This window comes from Colobus angolensis, unplaced genomic scaffold (genome assembly GCF_000951035.1).
Source record: "Colobus angolensis palliatus isolate OR3802 unplaced genomic scaffold, Cang.pa_1.0 Scaffold49, whole genome shotgun sequence".
Classification (NCBI taxonomy): Eukaryota; Metazoa; Chordata; class Mammalia; order Primates; family Cercopithecidae; genus Colobus; species Colobus angolensis.
The window spans coordinates 5,419,657-5,441,209 of record NW_012118376.1 but is presented as its reverse complement, the minus strand read 5'-3'; the positions used below and the strand labels follow the sequence as shown (position 1 = coordinate 5,441,209).

Sequence of the window (21,553 nt, the reverse complement as noted above, 5' to 3'; positions counted from 1 at the left end):
CTGGGCAACTGGAATAAGACCCTGTCGCAGAAAAATAAAAATAAAATAAAATAGGGATTGTTAGAACCATCAAGGAGAAAAAGAAAGGAGGAATATTCATAGAAATGAATAGTAAATTGTGAAAGAAAACAAGTAAAAAATGAAACAAGAGCAGGCTGATATGAAAAGGGACAAGTTGGAAATTCTGGTAATAAAAACCACAGTATTTGAGTGAAAAACTCAATAAACAGGATTAACTCTGTCTTGGATATAACAAGACAGAGAATTAATACATTAGAAGGTTATATAGAGGAGCTTACCCAGAATGCAGCAATAAAGAGTTAAGGAAGGGGAAAAACCAGGAAATAGCAATTAAGAGATGTGGAAGACATATTGAAAAGATCTAATATATGTCTAATAGGAGTTCAAGAATAAAATAGAGGAAAATATCTGTGAATCAATAGTCAAAGAGATACTATGAACTTTTCAGGTGGAAGAAAATGATATATGTTCTCAGAAGAAAAGGTTACATACACCGAGTGCCAAAAAGAATACATAGTAATGAACCTATAACAGGAAACATTTTTCAGTGAAACTACTGAACATTGACGGTAGAGAGAAAATCTTGAAAGCTTCCAAAGCAAAAAGACAGCTGACCTGCAAGGAAAAGACAGTTAGACTCTCATCTGCAATGGATGCCAGAGAACAGCAGAAGAATCTTTTCACAGCCAATTATCAACCAAGACTTCTATACCCAGGTAAACTATCATTCACAGGAGAGTAAAATAAATCATTTTCAAGCAAAAAGACTAAGTGTGTCATCACTCACATGCTAAGTCCCAAAATTGAGAAATCATTGATAAATATGATTAACCATTTACTTTAAGTAACTAATGTGTGTTTTTAAAAGACAAATCTAAAAACCTAGATAGTAATACTATGGGAGTGGTATTCAATGAATAGAAAATGCATGGTAAGTTCCTTAACCCTTTCAGGAATATAGAGATAGTTAATCATTCTAGATTTTGTTAGAAATTTTACAATAAATATACATGAAAATTTAGAGGTAATCTCAGAACATAAAAACTATAAAATAGAAGCCAGAGTCTTATAATGAACAGTCGTGAAAAATCTGTAGGCTAGGACTTGAGTCTTGGAGGTAACAGTTCACTAAAGGCTGCCCATGGCCTGAAAAAATTAAATTTCCCAATATTTTTTTCTTTGCTACTAAAGAAGAACTTAAGCACTAAAGAATCAAATGCCATGAAATTGAATTCAGATACAAATTTAAGTTTTTGCTTTTTAGTAACTAAAGGATTTAAAAGAGAAATTTAACATGGCCTCAACTCTTAAGTTCCTATTGATTATCAGATACAACATTTATGTAAAAAACAACTTTTTTCTTATTTAACCATTGATGAGAAGGTGCCACCTGATTTCCAAAATGTTAACATTTTAAATCAACAAAATACATTAACTTACTTGACTTTGAGCCAAGTAAAATGGTTCTCAAGTGCCTTGGACTCTTCCAAGGAAGCTTATTAAGATGCAGATCCTGGGGGCACTCTAAGAGACTCGGATTCTGAAGATTGGAAAAGGCTAGGGATTGGCATTTTTAACAGATAGTTCTGACACAGATGATGGGAAGACTGCAAATATCTGAAATGTTGACTTAGTAAAATCAAAATAATAGTAAAATTAGCCAGGCAGCCCTGAGGGAATCTTAACAGCAAACATAAAAATTGAGCCACCCATTCTGAAAGACATCCAGGTTGGAACTATGACAATTCTAATTAATGAGTTAAATACTTGTTGAATCCTAATCTAGAAATCAAAAGACCTGGTTTCTGTTCCAGTTCAGCTGGTAATTAGCTTTGAGACTTCGGGAGAAGTGGGGGGATTATTTTTCCTCTCTGGGCCCAAGTTTCCTCACCTATAAAATACGGTTAAATTATTCTCTGCCAGCTTTAATGTTCTTTGGCTCTATGAGTTCACATAATGGGATTGTGGGTCAGTAATTAACCTAATCTTTACAGGTTCTTCGAAAGAAGCCCCCCGCCTTATTTCCCCAGGAGATGGCAGTGGGAAAGTACAGCATAGAAAAACCACCATTATGATTTCTGCTTGGAGACAGCATTAATGCTGCAGAGAGGCAGGTTCTGAGTGAGACACCAAATTGACCCTCAATATCTGATCTCCACCTTTCCGGTTACAAAACATATTCTTTAAAAGCTTACCAAATGAATACAGCAAAGGATGGGTAAAGAGAATGCAGTCGATCTCTTCTAAATGCAAATTACCTTGGCAATTATGCAAGCAATTTAAAATAACGAGTTGCAAGCAAGAACAACAACAAAGATTTGATTCCCAAGTTAGAAACTTTCAGTTCAGCTGAAAGCTACAAATCCTGGGAGATGCAGGCCCCCAGAACTGTATGCATGGTGGTAACAGAGACATGTAATGAAACAAACTTCCGAGAAAAACTAGACTTACCTAGTTCTTTTAAGAAAAAAAGAGTTTTTTCTTTAAAAGCGGTCTTTTGTGAGGCTTGGATTCCTCCAGCAATGAATGTAGAGCCAAGCTGTGAACCCAAAGACTGGAGCCCTACACACCTCCCCAGCTTTTACTGTAGAAATCTTTATTTGTTCTGGAATCTCTTTTATCAACACTTCAGTTACTCCTACAGTGTGAACTCCGAACAGTCCTGCTTAAGAAACTATCTGCAAATACCAGAATGGCTAATCCTAAAAATAAGGTGTTAATTGGTCTCTTGGTGATTCCAACCTCAAACACAATAAACTAGTATCCCTTTTTAACCGTGGGGGTTTTGCCCCACTGCTAGTCTGAAGTACTGGGTCTTTCTTACCTGAATTTGGCTCTTTCTTTTTCTGCTGCTTTTCAGCTTATGTTTTAGGTAAAAATAAAGGAAAAAGAAACTAGTAAGAAATACAGTGCATCTTTCTCTCTCTTCATCTGACAGTAATTATAGGGTGTTAAACCCAAAGTAAACCAGGTCATACTGTGTCTTCAGGAGGAGCCAAATTAGGAGGGAAGCTTGCCATTCCTGAAGTCTTCCTTATGGACATAGGAATCCAACAATTAAAAAATTTTTTTTCCTTTTTAGAGACAGAATCTATGTCACCTAGGCTGGACTCAAACTCCTAGGCTCAGTGGATCCTCCCTCAGCCTCCCAGGTAGCTGGGACAACAGGTAAGCAGCACACTGGGCTTCTCAGGAATCCACTTTTTTTTTTTTTTGAGACAGTTTCACTCTTGTCACCCAGGCTGGAGTGCGGTGGCATGATCTCGGCTCACTGCAACCTCCGCCTCCCTGGTTCAAGCAATTCCCCTGCCTCAGCCTCCCAAGTAGCTGGGATTACAGGCGCATGCCACCATATGCAGCTAAATTTTTTGTATTTTTAGTAGAGACAGGGTTTCACCATGTTGGCCAGACTGGTCTTGAACTCCTGACCTCAGTCAATCTGCCCACCTCCACCTCCCAAAGTGCTGGGATTACAGGCATGAGCCACCATGCCCAGCCAGGAATCCACTACTAAACAATAAGCACCTGTTAGTGCCTCTGGCCCAAATGCCCAGCTAACTGTGGCCCAGTTTCCCTGGGCGTTGACTGAGTGGTTAGCTGGGGCAGAGAGCCAATCAACAAATTAGGGGCATTGATCCTTTTTATTATCTTTGTTTTTATCTGTCACTTCTGACCTGCAACAACATCCCATTGTCAGCTTAGATTCTGGAGAGTTTAAACCTTTTGCCTCGCACTGAGAAAGCGTTTTTCTAATAAGGAAGTAGTGTGACTGCAGAACGGTAATACAGTAGGAGGGATCTCCCCTGGTACCCATCATGCAGGGACAGACTGGCTCTGGGTTCTACTCCAAATTTCTCTCATCGTTTGTACTACTATCCACAACCATCATTTCAGAGAAATTTCTCTGCTTTGGTATACACAGGAATTTGACCTGGGATTTGTGTGAAATATTTATATTGTTTTTCATTTGCGTAGATGGCACCAGAACAATGCAGTTCCCAATTTCCTTGTGCTGTTCTCCTTTGCTTGCAAGCAGGACAGGAGCGGAGAATTAGAGGAAAGGATTTCACTGAGGGATGACAGTCTTTCCTCCAAACTTTCCGTGGCAAACACAGTGTTGATGTGTACTTGTGAGACCCTCCTAGGGCTGCATGTACTTCCTGATGGGCCTGGCTGCCAAGCTGCCTCTTGTGGGACTGGCCTGGAGCCTCTAGAGCAAGGGTCAGGAGACAGGATGCAGGGTTTATGTTGCTGTCTGAACTGGGAGCACAGACCGAGCTGCCCTACACTGGGAACTGAAGGCTCAGACATTACTTCACATCGCAGCAGGATGATGCAATGATCGCTCTGCTGCAAGTTCTGCTAAACAGCTCAATGTTTGTTTCTCCATCCTCAGTAATATTCTTGTCACTGAGCCAATGGCCTCATCAAAGGAACTAAGCAAGGATCCTATAATAGCCTTTTTTCAGTTATTGGTAATAACAGTAATAATTATGGGCTCCCTATAACAAGCACTGTGCAAAAGCCATAAAAGGGAAAAATGGCCCTGTTTTTCCAGCATCCCATCTTCCTAAACATTAAGTATTTCTAGATCAACTATTCAACCATTCACTGAGCAGTCTTCATGAGCATGGCAATATGCTGGGTGTTGGGTTTGCTGGTGGATGAGTTCAACTCATCCCTGCTCTCAAGGAACTTACAAGACACCATAGAGGACAGATGGATGCAGAAAAACTAGATTGTCCTAAGTGCCACTGGGGAGACCCAGAGCCAGATGGAAGGCAAGTCTATTTCTGTTTTTGTTTTTGTTTTGTTTTTTGTTTTTTGGTTTTTTTTTTTTGAGACAGAGTCTCACTCTGTCACCCATGCTGGAGTGCAGTGGCACGTTCTCAGCTCACTGCAGCCTCTGCCTCCCGGGTTCAAGCAATTCTCATGCCTCAACCTCCTGAGTAGCTGGGATTACAGGCACGCACCACCTCATCCAGTTAATTTTTGTGTTTTTAGTAGAGATGGGGTTTTCCCACATTGGCTAGGCTGGTCTCAAACTCCTGACCTCAAGCAATCCACCTGCCTAGGTCTCCATAAGTGCTAGAATTACTGGTGTGAGCCACCGCACCCAGCCAAAGGCAAGTCCATTTCTAGCTGAGGAGGGGCAATCAGGAGTTGGGCTGTGTTGAGTTATCCTTGTGCATATCTCGTACTCAGGGCTTATTTATCTCTATTAGAACCCAACGAGCTGGTGGTGTAAACATCATCTCTTCTCTATATCAGAATGTAATGGAATAAGATTTTTTATCTAAAACCTCACTTGGTGTAGTCTTTATATTATTTCCACTGTGATAGATGAAAGAAAAAAGAGCAGTTTAGGATGACATCTACTAATAAACCTCACTGGTCATTCAAGATCTAGTGATATTCACTTGAAATCTGAAGAGGATTTCTGCCAGAGAATCAAGGCCTGTGGTTGTCTTCATTTCTTTACCATAACTCCCCTGCCTCCTTCTGTCAGCAATGTACTCTCAACACACCCCCCGTTTCCTCTTCCCACTGCCTAAAACCTAATCTCCCAAAGACGTATCCTGACAACTCTGCCCAAGAGGCCCTTCTGACCACTCACCCATCCTTTCTCTACAAGAGTAGCCTACCTGTTTCATTCATGAAGTATATCACTGTTTGTAATTTTTTTTTTTTTTTTTGACAGAGTCTTGCTCTGTTCCCCAGGCTGGAGTGCAATGCCACGATCTTGGCTCACTGCAACCTCTGCCTCCCAGGTTCAAGCGATTCTCCTGAGTAGCTGGGATTACAGGTGCCCGCAACAATGCCCAGCTAATTTTTATATTTTTAATAGAGACAGGGTTTCACCATGTTGGCCAGGCTGGTCTTGAAGTCCTGACCTCAGGTAATCCTCCCACCTTGGCCTTCCAAAGTACTGGGATTACAGGCATGAGCCACAGTGCCTGGCTGTAATGTTTATTTTCTTATCTGCAATCTTCCAGAACACACTGTAAGCTCCTTAAGGACGGAGGTTCTTTCTGTCACAATGCCCAGCGTATAGCAGATGTGAAAAAATTCTTGCAAGAATAAATTAGTAAATAAATAAGCAGTAGCACTATCACTTCAGGGAAGTCCTCATAGCGCTCTAGACCATGGTTGCCACATCAGTCAAATAAAAGAACTGAAAACAAGGATCCAGACTGACTATTCTATGATTCTAGGACTTAGTAAAATCAGCACCAGTGCTTCACCAGAAAATGTGGAGCGTCTCTGACTTCAAGGCAGTTTTCCTAGTAGAAAGACATAATAGGTAATGGATGGAAGGATGTTCGGCATTATTATCCCACTTTATAAAAAATGAAGATGCCTAAATACATTTTGTGTCTGTCAAGAAGCCAGGAAACTTAAAAAGAGGCTCCTCCACACATGCAAGTAGATTGATTCAACCTGTGTCAGCAGCCGGGGCCCTGGAGTCAGCCCCTCCACTGGAGGACACTAGCAAGAAGATATTTGTAAAATACTTTTTGTGATGGAGTCGAGAGAACCTCTGGTCCAACCCATGAGCTTGCATTAGTGCCTCAGCTCAGCCTAACTCCAGCACCATCTTATAGATCCTGAAAGTGGGTGGTCTAGAGATCCGCTTCTAAACTGCCTCAGATTCAGGCAAACTCCACATTCGTTTGAAAGACAGAGGCCAGAGGGATTGGCTAGATCAGGGAGGTTGGTAAACACAGTGCCTTTTTTTTTTTTTTTTCCTTTTATCAACAGGAAATACAAGCTCTGGTTCTGGATGAAAGGGAAAAAAATCATTGACAGTAATTTATATCTGAAGCTGTTTAGTGGTGTCATCCTAATTTACAACAGAACCAGTTTCAAATTAAAAAAAAAAAAAAAAAAGCAGGCTTTTTCTGTTTCCTGTTAGCATAGAACATGGGGTTATTAAAAAAAAAAAAATCCACTGGATTTTCCCAAGTGTTGATAAGGTTTGGAATCCTGCAGATCTCATGAGAAGAATTCAAAACTCCTAATTAAAAGTTTTGTTCTCACAGTCAAATCTTGAGCCTGTGCCGTTTGCCTCCAGTTCTCTATGGTGAATTCATTTTGATCTTCCTCCAAAAGATAAACTGACAGTGTGGGACAAACCCTTATCAGAAGTTTATTAATGATTATTATTTCTGGTTTTGAAAGGAGAAGTATTTTGCTGTAACATATTTCACCTCATACAGAACCCAGGGCATACCTGGCTATGAGTGAATACATGTTGAATGGAATCTTCCCTGGATTAGTGACAATTGTTCATCTCTAGGGCTAGCCAGGTAGGGAGAAATGGTTTATTAAATAGATTGTGTTTGGGCTCAGGTTGAATATAGGGACAGGAAACTGAAAATAGTCCTGACATTGGATGACTTGATATTTTTCATAATTTTAAACAGATAATTCAGATGCCGGTGTTTTGGAAAGCTGCCCAAAGATCTGCTCTCCATATAAGCAAACTATAAAATGCAAACGAGGGCTATGATGAACCACCTACCTCTTTCCCTGAGGCAGACTTCATACTTCCTGAACCAAAATACTTGTCTGACCACAATACTTAATATTTGGAATTGGGACTATCCCAGAAATCTGGAACATATGCTAAGGACCTGAAGCCTGTAGTCAAATTGGAGTTTTCTTAAATATTTGGTTAAAATTTGAATATTTTCAAGTCCAGTCCATTTATAACTTAGTGTACTAAGTTATACTCAAAAAAGATGTACAAAAAAAAATGGATGTACTCAAAATTTACATACCTAATGCAGTGGTGGAGTTAGCTAGGTAACCTCCTTTTCTTAGCAAAAATGAGAGTCTGACTTCTGAGATCTTCAGAGACCATTTGGAAATTTCTTGAAGGGAAATGGCATGGTTGCCCTTTCTGCTACCAAGACTGTCAGTAGTTACACAAAATTATACTATTAAAAGTCCCCAGATGGGGAGTGGCTCATGCCTACAATCCTAACACTTTGGGAGGCTGTGGTGGGAGAATCATTTGAGCCCAGGAATTCAAGACGAGCCTGGGCAACATAGGGAGAACTCATCTCCACAAAAAATTTAAAAATTAGCCAACCATGATGGTGCACACCTGTGGTCCTAGCGACTCAGAAGGCTGAGATGAGAGGATTGCTTGAGCTCGGAGGTTGAGGCTGCAGTAAGTCGTGATTGTATTGAGGCACTTCAGCCTGGGTGACAAAGCAAGACCCTGTCTCCAAAAAAAAAAAAAAAGTTCCCTTTTACCTATATTAAATAGTACATCTGTGTTTGGAAAGCTTTGGGTAGAGGACACAGGTAGGAAGGCCATTCTTGTGCCCAGGTGGCAGCAGCCATTGAGGGTCTGAGGGAAGTCCAAACTGAAGGTTAGCCCAGGATCATTCTCCTCAGAGACTAGAAGGTCTCTCCATCTTAGGACTGAGGCTACCTGAAACAATGAGGAAAGGTGATGCTGAATGGAATACGTGTTAATCAAGAGAAGGGCCTTTCCTGTAGTTTATGCCTCTCTTCATTACTCTCCAGCAGGTTCTGCTGGCGCCTGAAGCCTCTTCCAGTGTTTACATCCTTTTTGGCCATTTCTAGCAGTGTCTTTACAGAAAACAGGGTGGGGGAAGACATAAGAGGCGAAACTCAAATAGCCTACTTTTCCCAACCTTTACAACTAAAATATTTTTCTAAACAGAAAATGGGAAAGCTGTGGCAAATGATCATGCCTGATAGTTCTGTTCCCTTTGCCCATGCGTGACTGAAACTGAGCCAGAAGGATTGAATTTTGTTACTCCATTTTACCTTTTATATATTTTTTAAAATCATATTTTGAGTGCACACAGGAACTTTTTTTTTAACCAAAGAGTAGCACCCTGTTATAGATATTCTCCAGTGACCCAACTCCCATGCCCTCGCTTTTCTATAAAAGGAGCCTGGTGTTATAGGAAAGACAGGATAGCCCTCCAGGCCAGGACATCATGGAGAGGTCAACCCACCCAAAGAAGAGGTAGCACATGCAGGGCGTGGAGAGGGAAGTTCACGGGTGATGGGTGATGGGAGACACTGCCCTACACCACTAAATCCCTGCAGCCTCCTCCCCCTCATCCCTGTAAAGTAAGAGGAGCTCATTTGTCAGACTCCTCCCAGCCCAGAGTTGAAACAAGCTTTCCTCCACTCCATACTCCACAAGCCACAATGCTCCAAGCCTCCTCAAATTCATCCATGAAGCTCTGTGGTGCCTGCAGGCAGTCCCGTTCCAAAAAAGACCTGAATATTTTATTGACAGTGGAACCCTAATTAGGTGGTTTCTGTAGTCGCTGATTTCTCCAGCACTTGAAGGCAGAAGTCAGCATTCTTGTCCCCTTCTAATTTGCCCTCTCTACCCCTCACACCCCAAAGCCAGGGCTGCTGGCACTCCTGCTGAGAAGAATAGATGGGGAAGAAATATTTCCGGGATTAGTCTCATAAATCTTTCACTGGCTTCCCTGGAAATTCTCTACCCTTGAGCAAGGAGGGGTTGTGGGGTGAGGTGGGAGCCTTAGATCACTCCTGACTCATTAGCGTGTTTCCATGACGTGCCAGCTGGATCATCTAAAAATTATTCAGCTGCCCAGGAGGAAAGCCTTTTTGCCAAACTACAGGTTTATTCGAAGAACTTAATGCAATCCTCAGCCCCGGCATCCAACCACAAAGCCCAGCAAGCTCTTCAGAGAGCCACTTCCTGACCCCAGAGGCAGTCAGTGACCCCCTGGAGTGGATTTTTACATAGAGATGCTGTCCTTACCTGCAAAGCTTTCTAAAGAAGGGATTTGGGAAAGATAATCTACTGTGTTGTTGGCTTTGTGCATATCTGGAAGAAGTCATAAAATCTTCGTGTTCTTGATGGAGTGAGTTCCAGGAAATATTACCTTTCCCTTATCAGGTCCCCATGAATTGAATCAGGCTGATAACGTAGCCTTCAGGTTTCCATGTGTGCATTCACCACCTACATTTGCAACAACTCTTCCTTTTTCTGTTTTGTCCTCTCTCATAACTAAAAGATTTTTATCAGCACTTTCTCGCTGTATCTGTGTCTGTTTTCAGCCCCTTGTTAGTGTTCTACATGGTGTGTCCAGTTTTATTAACAGCAGGAGGCTGGGTGCGGTGGCTCACATCTATAATCCCAGCACTTTGGGAGGGCAAGGCAGGTGGATCACTTGAGAGGCCAAGAGTTCAAGATCAGCCTGGCCAACATAGTGAAACCCTGTCTCTATTAAAACTACAAAAAATTACCTGGGTGTGGTGGCGCACGCCTGTAGTCCCAGCTACTCAGGAGGTGAAGGTTGCGGTCAGCTGAGATCGCACAACTGTGCTCCAGCCTGGGTGACAGAGCAAGACTCTGTCTCAAATAATTATACTAATAACAGCAGGAGTTACCATTTATTGAATGCTGACTGTGTCAGCCACTGTGACCCTACATACATTTGTTCATTTATAACTGACAACACTGCAAAGTAGATCTTTAAAAGCCTACAATCCAAATGAAGAAACTGAGGTCTAGAAAAACAGCTGGAAAGTACTAGTCAGGATTCAGAGCCTGCTCTGTGTGATTCCCAAGCATTGTCTCTCAGCCACTTCACTGAAACGCAGAAAGCCCGGGAGATGTGCATTGCTTTTGGTTAACACCCATATCCCGGCACATGCTGCAGAGCCTGAACCATGTCCTCACTGTCACATCCCCAACCCTCTGAAGATGGTGATGGAAATGAGTGCGCCATGACAATTTCTGCAGAAAGATTCTAAGAATTGTCAGAAATCTTGAGGCCAGAAGCATGTCTATCTCCCTAATCCACAGCAGGGTGCTGAATAGGTTTCTGATGACATGCTTTTGATAAAGAAAGAGAGTTCCTCAGGCAATGGAGACTGGGGATCAGTGAGGGGAGGGGTATTAGAGGAGCCCCGCAGGGAGCAGAACCTGGGGTGCCATCACAGGCAAGAAGACAAGTCAGAAAGCATAGACCCAGCACAATTGTTAACAGAAAAGGCCATTGTTTGGAAGTCTGAGGTTTTGGAGAGGGTCAAAATTGTAACAGAAGTCCCTCTGCAGTGACATTTGGACTCCAAGTTCTTTAGGGTTCCCTCTTCCCCAATACTAACTCTCTTGCAACATGGGCTGAAAAATTGCTAGAGTCTAATGAAGTTTGAGTTCAAAAAGATTATTGGAGCTAATTAGAAAAGGCTTAGTTTTGGCATCTTTAGTCATCCTTATTCCTTACTTTTCCCACTGATCAAATATATCCATTCATTCCAATCTAATGAGGGCCTGCTGTACGTAGGGCTTTTCCCTAGCACTGTGAGAGATGCAAAATATATTAGACATGATCCCTGACCCTGAGTTGCTTGCTGTCTAGGTTGCAAAGCAAGAAATGTGCACATAAAAAAGGTGAATAAAAACATTTCAGACGCCATCCCCACTTAGATGTCTAGTAGACACCTTGAACTTTAACATGTCCAAAACAAACCCTGGTTTTCCCAGGATCTCGAGCCATCCCTTTCACTGTTCTCCTAATTCTTCTTCAAGGCTCAGTTTGTCTCACTCGCTCTATGAAGTCACTATGAGGCCATCCAACTCCTACTGACTTTTCTTTCCTCTAAAACACTTTAACCTATGCCCCTGTCAGGCTTCTGCCACTTTCACTTCAGTAAACAGCAATATTTACCACCCGACTTCCCAAGCCAAGACCAAGACCTCCCAACAACTACATCAATCACTCAACCAGGACCGCCATCTTTGTCTCCCAAACATACCCCAATTTGCACCCTTCTCTCTCTCTCTCTGCACTCACCACCATCACTCACTCAGACCGTTGCAATAGCCTCCTCACTAGGCTCTCTGTCTCCACTTGGTTGATCCACCACTATTTATCCACATAGCAGACAGAGTGATTTTTTTTTTTTTTTTTTTTTTTTTTTTTTGAGACAGAGTCTCACTCTGTCGCCCAGTCTGGAGTGCAGTGGCCGGATCTCAGCTCACTGCAAGCTCCGCCTCCCGGGCTTACGCCATTCTCCTGCCTCAGCCTCCCGAGTAGCTGGGACTACAGGCGCCCGCCACTTCGCCCGGCTAGTTTTTTGTATTTTTTTTAGTAGAGACGGGGTTTCACTGTGTTAGCCAGGATGGTCTCGATCTCCTGACCTCGTGATCCACCCGTCTCGGCCTCCCAAAGTGCTGGGATTACAGGCTTGAGCCATCGCGCCCGGCCCAGAGTGATATTTTTAAAGTTAAATCATATCATTGTTTGGCTGAAAATCCTCAAATGTCTTCCTGTCACACCTAAACTTAAATCTAAAACCTTCTGCTGGCCAGGCACGGTGGCTCATGCCTGTAATCCCAACACTTTGGGAGGCCCAGGAGGGTGGATCACCTGAGGTCAAGAGTTCGAGAGCAACGGCCAATATCGTGGAACTCTCTCTTTTAAAACTACAAAAGTTAATCAGTTGTGGTGGCGGATGCCCGTAATCCCAGCTACACAGGAGGCTGAGGCAGGAGAATCACTTGAACCCGGAGGCAGAGGTTGCAGTGAACCAAGGCTACACCACTGCACTCCAGCCTGGGTGACAAGAGCAAAACTCTGTCTCAAAAAACAATAATAATAAATAATAATAATAATAAAACCTTCTACCTGAGGCTACAAGGCTGTGCCTGATCTGAGGTTTCCCCGCCCTTGGGACCACCTCTCTCAACCGCCCTTCCTCATCCCCATAGGCAACAGGCCTTTTTTCTCTTCTTGCAACCACTAAGCTTCTTCTATTCTTGAGGCATTCAACTTTCTATCCTCTTTACCTAGAAAATTCTTTCCCCAGATCTTCCCAGGGCTGACACATCTTATGACTCACATCTCAGTTTAAATGTTCCCTCTTTGGAAAATCCTTTTCTGCACAGCTAACTCAAAATAGACCATCAAACACTTTCAAGTCCATCAGTGTTGAATCTTCATCATAGCATTTATCACTAGATACCTTCTTGATTGCTTACATACTTATGTGATTGTTAACTACCTCTCTCATAGACACACACACAGACACACACACACAATTAGAATATAAGCTTTCTTATGTGCCCTGTTCCACAGTATTTTCCCAGTCCCTAGGAAAGAGCTCGGTAAACATTTGCTAAATGAATTAATCTGGTCTGATAGAAGTTTTCTAACTAGCACATGGTAGTGTTAATACCCAAGTACCAATGTGTTTCAGAGGAGCATGAAAGCAATGTGAGCTAGCTGGGTCAGGGAAGCTGAGTGGAAAAGGGGAGGCAAACTGAGCCATAAAGGAAGATTAGGATTCCAGCAGCAAAAGGGAGCAGGCCATGCACTTGTAGCCAGGGGTTTGGGACCAGGACAAGCCCTTTAATATACAGTAAGAAACAGCAAGGCCTTGACACAAACCCAGGCAACCCAACTCCAAATGCAGAACCAAACCTTACCCTCTCCTGATGGGTTGGGGAATACGGTATTCATTCAGACTAGAGATGATGAACTAAATTGGAGTTGGAATGTAAATGGCATGGGAATGGAAAGACAGAAAAGTGTAAAGGACATTATGGAGAAGAGGCAACAAATTATTTTAGTATAATCAAATAGAGTGGGCAGAAATAGAAGTAGCAGGAGGAATCAAAGATGAAATTAAAAACCAGAACCAAAGACAAACTTGAAAAACTGGGGCAAATGGTGGTGTTACTGATTGTGAAGAAAGTGACTCCAGGTTAGGTGAGAAAGTGGATGTGATTCTAGTACCGTTGGGTCTGAGAGAGTGGCAGGAGCTTCATGTGGAAATAGCTAGGAAGCCACAGAGCTGCTGTCTGAGGGTAAAGTGAAAGCCAGAGAAACAGGTCTGCGGATCATCTGCACAGAGATCCCAGAGGATGTTGCTATGGATTCCACGAGGCAGGAGATTGAGGAAGGGACATCAGCTCCTGCCCACCAGCTTCGTGAAGGGGGGATCTGCCCAGGCTAACAGTGGGTGGTGGTGGATCCCAAGCACCAAGAATACAGAATGCCCTCGCTGAAGAATCAAGCAGTGAGTTGGAGCTCATGGGAAGCAGGTGTCTAGGCAAGAAGGCACCAGTGCAGCCACTGGTGCCCAGAGAATGGCATATGTTGGACAGACTGAAAGGGTGGAGCCCATTGGAGAGCAGGTAAGCAGGGAATGCATATTTGGCCCACTGGTGGGGATGTATAGAGAAAGGAAAGAAAGCCAGCAAGGATATGCGACTTATATGGTCAGAAGGGCATGAGAAGACTGGGGGTGGTAAAGTCTAAGAGCCAAGGGATGACACTTCCAGCAGTAGATGCGAGCAGAGTGTCTTTCATGTTGCAAGGATGTGAAGGAGAATAAGATCTGAGAAAAGGTCACCGACTTTCCAATCAGTGAATGTGCATCAACTGTTGGGAATCATTTTAGTCAAGTGCCAGGGTAGAAACCAGATTGCTTGGGTTTGTGAATAAGAAATAGAAACTGCAGGTGCAGTTGGTTCAAGAGGAAGAATGGCAATAACTAGTTTTTAAGTGTTCCATAAGGCAGTGGACAAGGTCATTGGCTAAAGGGGAGAAAATGGAAGTGGGGAGTCAGAGGAACACGGGAGTGTCAGCATAGATGCTACGGAGACAGTGCCAAAGAGTCCATTATCACGTGGTTATTTTAAAATAGAAACGTGGGGTACATTGTCATTTATTCACTCAACAAATACTTTTTCAGTACTTTCTTTGTGTTAGGCACCATCTTTGGCAAAGAGATACAGTCTTGAGTAGATAGCGAGTTCATGTCCTTTTGCGGCTCACAGGGTGTGGCCAGGGAGGCCAGGATAACACTTACCGCTACTCTTCTATGACACTTTATAGTTGGCAAAGCACTTCCACTGTCCATTCAAACCTGACAACAACACTCCTTTGGAGATCATTGTTAGGAAATTCAATTAAAAAATATAATAAACACCAAACCTGAAGCTGAGATTTAGAAGATTATGTCAAAAACTCAACAACTAGTTATCATGAGACCAAAAACAAGAACGCTGGTGTCTGGACTCAGGTACAGATACTCCCCAGCAAAGGTCTGGATGAAAAGAAAGTGATTAATTTCTGCATCTCTTTTCTTGGTCTGGGCTCCCCAACATTGAAAGGACAATTTAAGTCAGCCCAACACTGAAAGGACAATTCAACTCAAACACTTTACTTAACTTTGGATTTGATCACAGCCAAAGATAGTAGCCCCCATTATTAGGTGATCACTGCGGAGTACATTGTTGAGGGACATTAACTCAAATCCTCATGAACCTGGCTATCCGATGGGATTTCCTTGTCCCTTGAGCTCTAGTAAACTTGGCTTAAACTTTCCAACTCTAAAAAAACTGTGCAAGTTCAAAGCCCTCCTCTCAATCTCCATGAATTCCTGGAGTTTTAGAGCCTAATCTCTCAGCATCTGGTTTCTGCATTCACACTTGCTGCCTTTTCTTTCTGCCCAAATGGAAAGCCAGCCCCCCTTTGCTTGTTTCCACACCAATCCAGTGAGTTTAATCAAATTTACAGATTTGCAAGTGGGTAGGAAAGGGAGATGTTTGGAGAAATGCAGAAAGAGCCCATCAAATAACACAGCTCCCTCCACCTCTCACTGTTTCTCCTCCCACCCCCTTTCTGTCCCACCTGCCCCAAGTTAGAAGCTAAATAAAGTCCTCCTTTTTTATCTAATGCAATTCAGTGTGTCAATCATATTGTGCATCTCAGCTTGCTCTTGGGGGTCTCGTCTTTTACCCAAAGTGGCTTATCCTTATCCAAGTATTCCTTCCAAGTAAGTATATTAGTCTCTGTATGAGAAACTAAGGCAAATACAATGTCCTCGATTTTCTGACATTTATAATAACCCTCTGGAGTATATATTATAATTTCCATTTTGTAGATAAAGAACCTGAGACACAATAAGTCTAAGTCACTTGTCCACATTTTTGCAGTTAAGTCAGAAAGCCCAAACTGGAACTGAGACCTGTCTGACTTTGAAGCTCATGTTTTTTGTAAGACACTGTGATCTTGAGATTGTCCCAGGAAAGTGTAGGTAAAGGTTCAATCTCAGAGGAAAGAAAACAGGAAAGGGCCACTTTCTTTCATGTTCAGAAAGGAATTGCCAAGCAGAGAATTATGCTTATGAAAGACATTGCTCTTTGCATATCCTAGTGAGAATAAGGCCTAAAACACCAAAATTGTGTTTTGAAATGGTCCAATGCAGATGTGTCTTTAACTTTCAAATCTGACAGAGGAAGATATCTGAATATGTTTAATCCAAGTAGCAGAAGAATACTCAGGCCTTAATATTCTACATTTCCCAAACTCCATGCTTTAGAAAATTCCTACAGACTGGCCCCAGAGAAAATGAGAGCGTATCACTCAAACGATCCAGTGGCTAGCTACAAGGATGTTAATAGATGACTGAACCTTACTTGGGAAATGAACCAGCTGGCTCCAGGACTCCCTTCCTGCTGACACAGTGAATCTAACAGTCTATGAGAATTTACCTGATCCAGCTGACATCTATGAAACACCTTGTGTGGCAGTGTAGAACCTGGAAACAAGGCCTATATAAACAGAATGAGCCATTGCATCTGACTTCTGAGTCCTTTCACAAATATTGTAGAAGGAAACCCTGAAAGGGTGTCCCTCGTCATCATCCAACATGTTTTACGAGAAAACATCAACATCAACATCATCATCATCATCACCATCATCACTTGCTACCATAAGCCAGGCACTGTGCTAGGCACCGTAGATAGGAGGCGAAGTAAAAGCACAGTTGTTGCCCTCTCAGAATTCCCAGTCTAGTGGGGAGAGATGTCAGTTTTAAAAATCACAGGTACAGCACTTTGGGAGGGCGAGACGGGCAGATCACGAGGTCAGGAGATCGAGACCATCTTGGCTAACATGGTGAAACCCCGTCTCTGCTAAAATAAAAAAAATTAGCTGGGCGTGGTGGCAGGCGCCTGTAGTCCCAGCTACTCGGGAGGCTGAGGCAGGAGAATGGCGTGAACCCGGGAGACGGAGCTTGCAGTGAGCCGAGATCGCACCACTGCACTCCAGCCTGGGCACAGAGCGAGACTCCGTCTCAAAAAAAAAAAAAAAAAAATCACAGGTACAAGTGCATCATTGCACTAACAAATTCCAAAAATGTTACTTTCATTAGCTTATTTGATTCCCATAACCCCTAAAAAGTAGGCAGTATTGTTCTCATCTTATGGAAGAATAAATTGGGATTCAGACAGGTTAAGAAACCAGCCTAAGGTTACATATGACTGGGATTTGACCTAGGTCTAAGTTCAAAGTCTTACCCTTAACCCCATAATTTTATGTATATCGTGCATTACTGCTAGCCAACATGAATATTATATAGTACTATAAATGTTTAACTGTACATAGCACCTACAAATACATAAGTGGTCAATGCTTGAAAAACATGCTTACAAGTGAGAACTCTAATAGCTTAACTAACTATAGAACATAACCCCAAACCTCCAACGCCAAACCTTATCCCCAGGGATATCAACTAGTACTTTAACTCCTTAACAGTACATAGCACATTCTATCGTCCATCAGACATAGCACATCTGTATTAAACAAATCCTGGTCACCATGGATACCCGCCTCAGATAGTGGTTTCTTGCTCACTATCCTCCATGAAATCAATATGCCGCACAAGCTACTCTCCTCGTTCCGGGCCCGTAACACTTGTGGGTAGCTATAGTGAACTGTATCTGGTATCTGGTTCTTACCTTAAGGCCATAAAACTAAGATCACCCACATGTTCCCCTTAAATAAGACATCTCGATGGATCACGGGTCTGTCACCCTATTAACCAGTCACTGGAGCTCTCCATGCGTTTGGTATTTTATCTCTCGGCTGTGCCAGCATCCACATGGCAGAAGGCCTGGTCTCACCACATTCCATGTCGCAGGATCTATCTTTGATTCCTAGCACATACCATTATTGATCGCACCTACGTTCAATATTCCAGCCGTGCATAACTACCACGAGGTGTTAATTAATTCATGCTTGTAGGACATAACAATAATTATTAAATAGGCTAACAACCGCTTTTCACACTAAATACAATAAAATTCCACAAGTCCCCTCCCCCCATCTCTGACCTCATCAACCCAGAAAAAAACACCTTTGCCAAACTCCAAAAACAAAAGCCTCAATCCAATTCAGCCAGAGCCTAAATTTTTATCTTTTGGCTGTACACAACTTTAATAGTTACCCCTCAACTAGCACAACTTTTTTCTTTTAGTTTTATTCCGCTGCCTACCAAATTTAACTCCCCCCTTTACAGTGACTTCACTCAGCCTATACACCCGCCCACTACTAGATCTGTACCCTAAACCACCACAACCCCAAAGACAGTACTTCACAACTACATGCACACATGCCCTCTAAAACCCAATCTGGCCCCGTTTATGTAAATTAACTCATCTAAAGCAAGACACTGAAAATGTCTAGATGGACCTACACTGCCCCATAAACAGACACGTTTGGTCCTAGCCTTTCTATTAACTCTAGTAAGATTACACATGCAAGTATCCCCACTCCAGTGAAATCACCCTCTAAATCGCTATGATCAAAAGAAGTAAGTATCAAGCACGCATTAATGCAGCTCAAAACACTTCACTCAGCCACATCCCCACGGGAAACAGCAGTGATAAACCTTTAGCAATAAACAAAAATTTAAGCTATGCTAACACTTAGGGTAGGTTAATTTCGTGCCAGCCACCGCAGCCATATGATTAACTTGAGCTAATAGAGACCAGCGTAAAGAGTGTTTTAGAATTACTCTCAATAAAGCTAAATTTCATCTCAATTGTAAAAAATCCTAGCTGACATAAAATAAACTATGAAAGTGGCTTTAATATCTCTGAACACACAATAGCTAAGATCCAGACTTGGATTAGATACCCCGCTATGCTTAGTCCTAAACTTCAGTTGGTAAAGTAACAAAACTACTCGCCAGAATACTACAAGCAATTGCTTAAAACTCAAAGGACCTGGCAGTGCTTCACATCCCTCTAGAGGAGCCTGTTCTATAGCCGATAAACCCCAATCCACCTCAGCACCTCTTGTTCAGCCTATATACCACCATCTTCAGCAAACCCTAGTAAAGGCCACAAAGTAAGCACAAATACGCACATAAAAAAGTTAGGTCACGGTGTAGCCCATGAGATGGTAAGAAATGGGCTACATTTTCCACCCCAGAAAATTTCACGATAGCCCTTATGAAATCTAAGGGAAAAGGAGGATTTAGCAGTAAATTAAGAACAGAGTGCTTAATTGAATAAGGCCATAAAGCACACACACACACCGCCTGTCACCCTCCTCAAGTATATTTAAAGATTAACTTAACTAAATTCCCTTCATATTTATATAGAGGAGATAAGTCGTAACATGGTAAGTGTACTGGAAAGTGCACTTGGATGGATCAAGGTATAGCTTAACACAAAGCACCCGGCTTACACCCAGAAGATTTCAATATAATTTGATTACCTTGAGCCAATTCTAGCCCCAAACCTAACCAATATTATTATCAAAGAACCTCAACTAAATCATTTACCCAATCAAAAGTATAGGCGACAGAAATTTTACCCCAGTGCAATAGATAAAGTACCATAAAGGAAAGATGAAAAAATTAACCAAGCATAAAATAGCAAGGACATACCCCTATACCTTCTGCATAATGAATTAACTAGAAATAACTTCACAAAGAGAACCAAAGCCAAGACCCCCAAAACCAGATGAGCTACCCCAAAACAGCTAAAAGAGCACACCCATCTATGTAGCAAAATAGTGAGAAGATTTATGGGTCGCGGTGACAAGCCTACCAAGCCTGGTGATAGCTGATTGTCCAAGATAGAATCTTAGTTCAACTTTAAATTTACCTACAGAACCACTTAATCCCCTTGTAAATTTAACTGTTAGTCTAAAGAGGGACAGCTCTTTAGACACTAGGAAAAGACCTTATATAGAGAGTAAGAAAACCCAGGTTCCATAGTTGGCCTAAAAGCAGCCATCAATTAAGAAAGCATTCAAGCTCAACACCTGAACACCTAAAATCCCAATTACATCACTGAACTCCTCACATCACATTGGACCAATCTATTATTTTATAGAAGCAATAATGTTAGTATAAGTAATATGGATAATTTTCTCCACTTCCCAAGCCTACATCAGACCAGAATACTTCACTGACAATTAACAGCCTAATATTAATAAATAACTAATAACCATTACTACTCGTACTGTTAACCCAACACAGGCATGCTCTTAAGCAAAGGTTAAAAAAAAAGTAAAAGGAACTCAGCAAATCTAACCCCGCCTGTTTACCAAAAACATCACCTCCAGCATTACCAGTATTAGAGGCACTGCCTGCCCAGTGACATATGTTTAGCGGTCGCGATACCCTGACTGTGCAAAGGTAGCATAATCACTTGTTCCTTAAATAGGGACTTGTATGAATGGCACCACGAGGGTTTAACTGTCTCTTACTTTTAACCAGTGAAATTGACCTGCCTGTGAAGAGGCGGACATAATATAATAAGACAAGAAGACCCTATGGAGCTTTAATTTATTAATGCAAACAAAACTATATAAACCCACAGGCTTTAAATTACTGCATCTGCATTAAAAATTTTGGTTGGGGTGACCTCGGAGCATAACCCAACCTCTGAACAACCTATGCTAAGACTACACCAGTTAAAGTGAATTACCATGCACAATTGACCCAATAACTTGACCAACAGAACAAGTTACCCTAGATAACAGCGCAATCCTATTCTAGAGTCCATATCGGCAATAGGGTTTACGACCTCGATGTTGGATCAGGACATCCTAATGGTGCAGCCACTATCAAGGGTTTGTCTGTTCAACGATTAAAGTCCTACATGATCTGAGTTCAGACTGGAACAATCCAGGTCAGTTTCTATCTATTTTATATGTCACCCAGTATGAAAGAATAAGAAAAATAGGGCCTACTTCACAAAGTGCCCTCTCCCTATAGATGATATATTCTCAATCTAATATAATATCACACACCCTGCCCAAGAGCAGGGTTTGTTAAGATGGCAGAGCCCAGTAATTGCACAAAACTTAAAACTTTACAACCAGAGGTTCAACTCCTCTTCATAACAGCATGCCTATAACCGACCTCCTACTTCTTATCATACCCGTACTAGCTGCCATAGCATTTCTTACACTCATTGAATGAAAAACTCTAGGCTACATACAATTGCGCAAAGGACCTAACATTGTAGGCCCCTATAGACTATCGCAACCCTTCGCTGACGCAATAAAACTCTTCACCAAAGAACCCTTAATAGCCTCAACATTGACCATCACCCTCTACATTACCACCCCAACCTTAGCTCTCTCCATTGCCCTTCTCCTATGAGCACCCCTCCCCATACCCAACTCCCTAATTAACCTCAACCTAGGACTTTTATTTATTCTAGCCACATCCAACTTAGCCA

The 21,553-nt window shown here is 42.2% G+C and overlaps 1 protein-coding gene and 1 long non-coding RNA gene across 2 annotated transcripts in view; one reads left to right on the top strand and one right to left on the bottom strand.

Annotated features, from left to right (window-relative positions):
* The window catches only part of LOC105524133, a 170,200-nt gene extending 167,420 nt beyond the window's left edge, over nucleotides 1-2,780 (bottom strand). Inside the window, exon 1 of the long non-coding RNA XR_001003702.1 lies at nucleotides 2,473-2,780. This is a non-coding gene — a long non-coding RNA (uncharacterized LOC105524133). The remainder of the gene's footprint in view (nucleotides 1-2,472) is intronic.
* Nucleotides 2,781-19,597: 16,817 nt separating this feature from the next.
* MTRNR2L1 (MT-RNR2-like 1) lies at nucleotides 19,598-21,140 on the top strand. Its single transcript, XM_011959258.1, has one exon. The coding sequence runs from the start codon at nucleotides 20,543-20,545 to the stop codon at nucleotides 20,615-20,617; it is 75 nt and encodes a 24-aa protein (XP_011814648.1). The 5' UTR covers nucleotides 19,598-20,542; the 3' UTR covers nucleotides 20,618-21,140.
* The last annotated feature ends 413 nt before the right edge of the window (nucleotides 21,141-21,553 follow it).